Source organism: Eriocheir sinensis, chromosome 68, assembly GCF_024679095.1.
Source record: "Eriocheir sinensis breed Jianghai 21 chromosome 68, ASM2467909v1, whole genome shotgun sequence".
NCBI classification, from domain to species: domain Eukaryota; kingdom Metazoa; phylum Arthropoda; class Malacostraca; order Decapoda; family Varunidae; genus Eriocheir; species Eriocheir sinensis.
Genome location: NC_066576.1, coordinates 3,716,256 through 3,724,666, shown reverse-complemented (window position 1 = coordinate 3,724,666; position 8,411 = coordinate 3,716,256). Strand labels below are relative to the sequence as shown.

The following is an 8,411-nucleotide window of genomic DNA, read 5'->3' as shown; positions in this document are numbered from 1 at the left end:
GCCCCCGGTACACACTCCCAGCTCACTACAGGTGCTGGAAGAACCCCACCAGCCCTCCCCTTGTATTCCTGCTGATAGGAGGCCCCTGGTACACACTCCCAGTACACTACAGGTGCTGGAAGAACCCTACCAGCCCTCCCCTTGTACTCCTGCTGATAGGAGGCCCCTGGTACACACTCCCAGCTCACTACAGGTGCTGGAAGAACCCTACCAGCCCTCCCCTTGTACTCCTGCTGATAGGAGGCCCCTGGTACACACTCCCAGCTCACTACAGGTGCTGGAAGAACCCTACCAGCCCTCCCCTTGTACTCCTGCTGATAGGAGGCCCCTGGTACACACTCCCAGCTCACTACAGGTGCTGGAAGAACCCTACCAGCCCTCTCAGCACTGCCAATGTATTCTTGTTGAGAGGACGCCCTGGTACACACTCCCATGTTTTCTTGCTAAGAGGACGCCCCTAACACACACTCCCAGTACACTACACGAGGTGCTGGCAGAACCCTTAGCTCCTCTGTGCAGGGGTGTCAGAAGGTAGAAGAAAACATTGCTTATGACAAGTTACTTAATTTACATTATTTACATACACTTGCTCAGCCTTCTGAATGTTGTACTTTAACCTTGACTGAGAGAGAGGCTGGCGAGTGCTGAGAATGGAGTGATAGACAGTAATGTACAGATAGCTTTATCCTAGACACATGAACAGCAAACAGCACAGCATGATAACCTGCAATAAATACTGGTGTTCAATCTACAGCAATGAAGAGCCATGAATATACAAACTTGAAAACACATCATCCTTAAAAAAAAAACTAAACTAAGAGAAACTTAAGTTATATATAAATTTTTAGTTCAGTTATAACTAGCCAACTTCAGTCCAGGCAACGTCAACTCTGCGGCAGAAGTATTTAACCCGTCCGCTGCGATTGGCACGGATTTGGCCTTCACTGGTAGCCTAGTAACATACACTCCCAGGTCTTTCTCTGCCTCTGTGATGGATAGTGGAGTGTTTCCCATGAGTATTGGTGTGCTGGATATCCCCTCCCAAGGTGCTGGACTCTACATTTTTCTTCACTGAATTGTAGCAGCCAGTTTTTGTTCCACTCCTGTAGCTTGGTGATGTCTTCTTGTAGGAAATACAGTCCAGGGGTTAACATGACGATGACGTTTTGTTTGCATGCAGAGGTGAGTTACGCAGCACAAGGTGGCAGCATTTTGATTCTCAAGAGACGTGATTACCAGAATGGCTGAAACTAAACGGGGCAAGGTTATCGAGGCATGACCATGCAATTTGACGTCAGGTACGGCAGGATTGGTTCACGAGGCCGTGAAACTCATAACCAGTGCGCTACACAGACTGTTGGATTGGTAGTCTGTATAAATTTGGAGAAGGCCATTTATGCTGCTCCCCAGCATAAGTTACGTTCAACAAACAGGTAAAAAAATATATATAATGTAGGATTAGTTCCTATGGACTAAGTTTCTTCTTTACATCCATGTAGAAAGATTGGTATGTTAAAGTTTCACCAAGCATCAACGTTCACTCGCAACATTTCAGTGTATTTATTGAATCACAGACGAGTTTATGCGCTAAACACTGCGTCAACGCTACTAACAGCGCAGCCTTCGTTACACCAGCTGCTCCGTGCTCTGGGCCGAGAGGTCCAGGATCCTCCACGCCGCACGGCTGTCCAACTCCGACTGGTCACGACACAACACCCACACGTACTGAACCCGGAGCACCTTGCTGGGGTCGCCCTCCACAACCTGTTCAGAGTAAGGGAAGACAGATGGTTTAGCAGCTTCCCGGGAGGTATAGGTGAAGGGCTCCCATACTCTCACAAGCAGAAGGGATCGGTGAATAGCCACTTAACCCGGTAGCAGCGGGGATCATGTTTCTCAATGGTCCCTCTAAGCGAAAAAAATGAGAAAAAATCATCACTCACACAAACCATTTCAAAATATATATCAAAGCATTTGTGATCAGTTTATGTATCATCTTTTTTGGGGGGGTTTATATCATGGCACAAATTTGGCCCATTGCTGCTACACGGTAAAGCCACAAATTTGGCCCGTCGCTGCTACCGGGTTAATTGTGGTTTCCCCCGCCTTTACCTGTACCCAAAAGCCAGTGGATTAAAATGATCAAATGAAGCCTTTGGCAGGTGAGAAGGAAATCTACTCACCTCTCCTTTATTATTGCGTAAACACATGATCTGCTGAGACTGGAAGGAGACAGCCAGCACCGGCCCCTCGTCCATCACCTTGCCCATCACCAGGTCAACATTGTCCACGTCCAGGACCTGGGAAACAAGGGAGGATCATGTAGCAGTAAGGTTATGTATTTGATTCCGTAGCTTCTCTTACTGGATTCTAAGATGGTTGATAAAATTAACCCAGTAGCAGCGGGGATCATGTTTCTTAATGGTCCCTCCAAGCGAGAAAAATGAGAAAATAAAAAAAACTCACACAAACCATTTCATAATATATAGCAAAGCATTTGTGATCAGTTTATGTATCATCTATTTTGGGGGGTTTATATCATGGCACAAATTTGCCCCGTCGCTGCTACACGGTAAAGCCACAAATTTGGCCCGTCACTGCTACACGGTAAAGCCACAAATTTGGCCCAACGCTGCTACTGGGTTAAAGTAGCTACTGTGAAGACTACAGAGAGGACAACTTTTAACAGCTGAGAATTTTGTCAAAGTGATGTGGATAGTCTCTTACCTTAGAGTCGAAGGTAAAGCCAAGCTGGAAGGCCTGCTTGACGGGTGTGGCCAGCAGGGAGTAAGCCCGCTCGTAGCACCAGTCTTGTAAAACCTGAAACAAGACACAAAGCTCAACACACTAAAGGGAGAGAAAGACCTGGGACTATATGTTATCAGGCTACCAATGAAAGCCAAATCCATGCCAATCGCAGCGGACGGGTTTAACCAAATTCCTTCACTTATCAAATCATATGAAAATGTAATGTTGAAATGCCATAACAGTCATACCAGACAACGCTCAGGGTAACTCACTTCGAGGTCTGGCCGGATCATGGCTTCTAAAACGTTAGGAATCATGTCGTATTCACACTCCAGCAAGAACCTCTCTTTGTCAAAGGTCGGGTCCATCTTGCAGATCTCCGTCAGTGCCTCGGACAACTCTGTTCGTTGGAAGACGCCACCAAAGAGTTCTGACACCTGTGGGGCAACAACAAGATAATCAGGAGACTTATACATTTGTAGCTGCAGGATATGGCAACTTAACCCCTTGACTGCAGATCACCATGCTACAGGAATGGAACAAAAAGTGGCTGCTACAATTCACTGCATTCATTCTCTCCCTCTTCATACCTATTGATCAAAGTACCTCACTGAACCCCTCCTCCTCCCATTCAATACAGAAACTACCTGCAACTGTACTGAGGAAGGGTCAAACTACCACCAGGGTCATAAAACCACTCCTGGAAATGCCCTCAACTCATACGAAAGCCTTGTCAAATATGTGAACTTGGGCGACGCAATGTTTTAATATACGACCCTCTCTCTCGAACACGTACATTCTAATGCTCTCCTTACATACAATACAGGAACTACTTGCAAGCTTCCCTCAGGCCCTGGACTCCTCCCTCTCACCTTGTCCTTCATGAGCAGTGAGGCGCGGACCAGTGGGTTGTCGCTCTCATCCAGCTTGGTCTTCCACACCAGCACCTTGTTGACGTAGGGGTTGTTGTCCTTAAAGTTCTGCCAGCTCTGAGCAAACTGTGAGTCCTTGTGTAACGTTATGCCTCTCGCCTCAGTGTTAGCCTGAAAGCAAAGTCAAAATGTGGGTCAGAGAATATTATATCATTAGTTTCAACATTGCTGCATTCCTTAACCCGGTAGCAGCGACAGGCCAAATTCTGTGCCATGATATAAACCCCCCAAAATAGATGATACATAATCTGATCACAAATGCTTTGATATATATTATGAAATGGTTTGTGTGAGGGGTAATTTTTTCTCATTTTTCTCGCTTAGAGGAACCATTAAGAAACATGATCCCCGCTGCTACTGGGTTAAGCTTGCAATGCTCCTGAGTCGCACATACTATGGTGTTTGATTGAGGGATAAATCTAACTTCAGAACCATTGTATCCATGTAATAAGTTGACCCCATCAGCCAGCATTTTAACTATTGGAAATCTGAACTTATGGTAACAAATTCAGAACCACTATCCATGTAATAAGTTGACCCCATAAGCCAGCATTTTAATTATTGGAAATCTGAACTTATGGTAACAAATTCAGAACCACTATCCATGTAAAAAGTTAACCCCATATCCATGTAATAAGTTAACCCCATAACCCAGCATTTTAACTATTGGAAATCTGAACTTATGGTAACAAATTCAGAACCACTATCCATGTAAAAAGTTGACCCCATAAGCCTGCATTTTAACTATTGGAAATCTGAACTTCTACATGTATATATATGGTAACAAATTCAGTCCGACACCTTCATCAACACCTAATTTTTGTTCTGCTTCCGAGTCCCTCTTTCCTCCTTTGCCTAGTGGAGTGGGGGCCGTGTACAGCCTGGCCCCTGCACCTCAGCAAAAGGAACAAAGATGGTAATGAGCTCACTCTCACAACTTCATCCTTACCTGAATAATTCTCTTCTCTGCGTCTGGGTCCCTCTCAACTCTCTTGCGCAACACCTTCGGGGCCTTGTACACCCTGGCCCCGGCACCCCCAAAAGTGGAGTGGTCGATCTCCTCCTTGACGGCCTTGGCTGTGTCCGAGATGGTGCGGTAGGTCTGTGTCTTGCTGATCTCCTCGCCCTTCTGGGAGATGGTCTGCCCAACCTTCTGCGCCTGCCTCGTGGCTTCCTCGGTCAGTTTGGCTGAAGGGGTATACAGAAGATAGTGAAGCAGGACACTTAGGTCGATATTGTAAAACACTCAGGTCTCACATCAGCCATTTCTAAAGGTCAAAGAGGAGGTCACTCGGGTTCTAATGAGTGTTTCTTCAGATTCATGGTACAGAAGAAGACTCACACTACCACCAGGGTCATAAAACTACCCATGGAAATGCCCACAACTCCTACGAAAGCCTTGTCAAATATGTGTTCTTGGGCTGCGATATGTCCTGCACCTTGGGAGGGGATATCCAGCACACCAATACCACACGGAAAACACTCCACTATCCACCACAGAGTCAGAGAAAGACCTGGGAGTTTATGTTACCAGGCTACCAGTGAGAGCCAAATCATTGCCAATTACAGCGGACAGGTAAAAGGAAAACATTGCTCAACAACTTCTGCCCATCTATAAACACTGACAATACCTAGCAAGCCATTGAAATGTGGTTAGCTCTGAAAATATGGATGCATGTTCTGTTTTCAAGTTTGCAATTCTGTTTTTAGGAAATGTCAAAGGCGCCCTTATTACAATGTCTCAAGAACATAATGATGGCAAGCAACTAAGATTTTTCCTTACAGGCCTTTTGAAGTATCTCTGCCTTCTGTGCTTCCTCCACTGTCTCTGCAACCTTCTTCTTGATGGTGTCAAACTGCTTCTTAGCCAGCTTGCTCCCCTCGGCTGTTTCCTCCTCCACCGTCTGGTACTTTTCCCTGTGTGACGAAGGTTGCAACACTGAGAGTTATGTGCACACTTACACAAGAATACAGAGACTGCTTGAAGTTGGTTTGTCAACACATGGTAACTTGAGGATCAGTAATTTACCATCTGCCCTCCCCAGCCAGAAATATATCAAACCTCCATTTAAAATTTTATATGTATTAGTATTTACTACTTATTTGTCTACTTACCCGTACCATGAAAAAACTGCAATATCTAAAATTCACATTATATGGCGGACAGACTATTAAGAAAGTAAAGACGAAGACAATTTGCTTGAAAAAATCTTCCATTATCTATACTTTTGTGGGTTCAAGACTAAGTGAGTGCTAGAGATAGTCTGCTCTCTCTCTCTCTCTCTCTCTCTGCCAATTTTTGCTCCTCTCCTTCCTAGAAAATCAATACATCCAATTTCTACACACTGGAAAAGGTTCTCACATCTCTTCCGGGGTCAAAATTACCTTTCGCTACATTATAACATTACAAGGAAACAAGACCCACCTGACTTTTTGCAAGGCTTCAGACTTTTCTAGTTTTTCCATGTCTTTCCTGAACTCCTTTAAACTTTCCTTCATCTTCTGACTCCTGTTCATCTCATCCCTCAAGTTCTCAATGATCTTCCCAAAGAAGGTGGGCGGCCGCTGGGGGGGCGGCGTGGCACTGTAGCACCTCTGGATCTGGGGAAGGGAAGCACACACCTCAAGAAACCATGTACATTTATTTTCTTATGCTGCAGGAGGCAGGACGCGGGCGAAACTTGGAAAAAAAAAAATGCCCGGAACACTGACCCATTAACCCCTTGACTGTGGACTTCCTACCAGAAAACATCACTGAGCTACAGGAATGCTAGAATGGAACAAAAAGTGTCTGCTACAATTCAGTAAAGAAAAATGTAGTCCTGCACCTTGGGAGGGGATATCCAGCATACCAGTACCACATGGGAAACACTCCACTATCCACCACAGAGGCAGAGAAAGACCTGGGACTATATGTTACCAGGCTACCAGTGAAGGCCAAATCCGTGCCAATTGCAGCGGACGGGTTAAAAAGGAAACTAAAGATACTGATCCAGTTTTGGTTGGTAAGGTGTCTTAATGCTTCCCACTTAGAGGAGTTTAAGCTGTAAATCAAGGGAAGCTTTTTCTAGATTCTAAGGGAAAGCTGCTGTGGGAACTGAATTGAATCTTTGCCCTATGCACACCATCCAGGCTTCCTGTGCTTCTCCCTCCACCACAGCGAAACACTCCTGTACGGCACACTGCTGTCCTACTCACCATGTTGGCCATGTGGTGGGCACTGGCAGGGGGGAGGGGGAGCGGGACACCCATCCCTCCCCTGGACCAGGCCAGCAGCAGTCTTCTGTGGGCCATCCTGCACCAGGGAGCAGCCTGGAAAGAAGAGAATGTTGATGGTTGTCATGCATCAACACACACACACACACACACACACTGGGAGGGGCTGTACGTTGGCAGGCCTCTCCTTTGTGTGATGAGTGAACAAGAAATTATCTAAAGATGCCTCATTCATGTCGGTGGTTTACAGAAAAAGAATGACCCAAACAATATTCAGCAACTCGACATGCTGGCGTCATCAGCGGACAGGCCAGCCATGACCTCAGGACTCCTCACCCTGGTCCATGTCATGCAAGGCAGGGTGAAGGAGGCGGCGCTGGGTGGCCAGTGTGCAGGGCAGAGTGCCGGAGGGGTCAGGTCAATGAACTTTTTTTTTTTTTTTTTTTTTTTACAGCAGAGGAGTCAGTTCAAGGGCATAAAAAAGGAAAGAAATGTGAAAAAAAAAGCCCGCTACTCACTGCTCCCAAACAGTCAGAGGCGTGGCCATGCATGGACAGAGGCATGGAGTGCTTCACAATGTCCTGGATGAGTAGGAAAATTTTTACAGCAGTGCAGACACTGCAAGCAGGGTTCAAGATTTTTCAAAGAAAGATTACATAACCCCCGGCCATGCTCTGCACCATGACCATGACCAACACCTGTGCCCCCCACACACTGCCAGCACTGCCGTGGCCGCGGGAAAACATTCTGGGCCGTGACGGGAATAGTTAAATATGAAGGAAGGAAGAAATACTTGTTTCTGGCAAGGACCTCCCACCCCTGCCCACCTGAGTGACTCGACCCCTGGCTACCCCTGCCCGGCCGAGTGACTCGCCCCCCCGACCCCCTGAGGCACGCCAGGGGGAGCACGGTGCCTTGACCCCTGACCCCTGACCCGCGCCCGTTGCCCTCGCCGCAGCCCCAGCGGCGTGACCCTCAACCCACCCTGACCCTTGGCCCCGGGGTGCAGGCCACGCCCACAGGGTCCCCTGGGTCAGGCCACACCGGCGCCGCCCCGTGCCGGGAGGGTATACATGACCCGCCTAGCAGACGATGCCACTGGCCAGGCCGCCCCTGTGCCCCCGCCGCCCCGGGCCGCCCCCAGCCCTGCCCTGCACGCCCTCCACGCAGAGTTCTCACTATCCCTGCGCTACAAGACAGGCACACACTCACCCAGGGGCCGGCGCCGCGCCAGGCCCGTGTGCCAGCCATAGCCATGCTGGGGGACAGACAGACAGACACACACACACACACACTCGCCGCACCTCGGCACACACACTCATAAAATTGCACCAGTCTGTAATACGACTATTACCACTATAATATACACTCCGAAACTTTGTTAATTGAAAATAATGGTGACTGAGTATTTTGCATCAGCAACTTCAGTGACTCAATGCTGCCACTTTGGGTTTACGAAATAACACATAGAACCCAAGGACAAGCCGCAAGTGAACAAGTAATTCATTTAAAAGT

The 8,411-nt window shown here is 47.4% G+C and overlaps 1 protein-coding gene across 5 annotated transcripts; it reads right to left on the bottom strand.

The window, feature by feature from the left end:
- Positions 1–548: 548 nt before the first annotated feature.
- LOC126988129 (mitochondrial import inner membrane translocase subunit TIM44-like) lies at positions 549–8,236 on the bottom strand. Of its 5 annotated transcripts, none has more exons than XM_050845970.1 (10): positions 8,109–8,236; positions 6,879–6,992; positions 6,106–6,281; positions 5,464–5,597; positions 4,630–4,868; positions 3,621–3,791; positions 3,021–3,185; positions 2,728–2,820; positions 2,184–2,300; positions 549–1,764 (listed from the first exon to the last, which is right to left on the bottom strand). In XM_050845970.1, the coding sequence occupies exons 1-10, from the start codon at positions 8,151–8,153 to the stop codon at positions 1,627–1,629; spliced, it is 1,392 nt and encodes a 463-aa protein (XP_050701927.1). In that variant the 5' UTR covers positions 8,154–8,236; the 3' UTR covers positions 549–1,626. The 5 variants fall into 5 exon arrangements, with proteins under 5 accessions (XP_050701927.1, XP_050701930.1, XP_050701931.1 ...); XM_050845973.1 differs by lacking the exon at positions 8,109–8,236 and adding an exon at positions 7,881–8,028; XM_050845974.1 differs by lacking the exon at positions 8,109–8,236 and adding an exon at positions 7,724–7,871.
- Positions 8,237–8,411: the final 175 nt, after the last annotated feature.

Coding starts and splice junctions, on each gene's coding strand:
- LOC126988129 (XM_050845970.1), bottom strand. CDS start 8,153: ATGGCTATGGCTGGCACACGGGCCTGGCGCGGCGCCGGCCCCTGG. Junction 6,282..6,878: donor CCCACCACATGGCCAACATG/GTGAGTAGGACA, acceptor TCCCTTCCCCAG/ATCCAGAGGTGCTACAGTGC. Junction 5,598..6,105: donor GAAGCCTTGCAAAAAGTCAG/GTGGGTCTTGTT, acceptor TTCGTCACACAG/GGAAAAGTACCAGACGGTGG.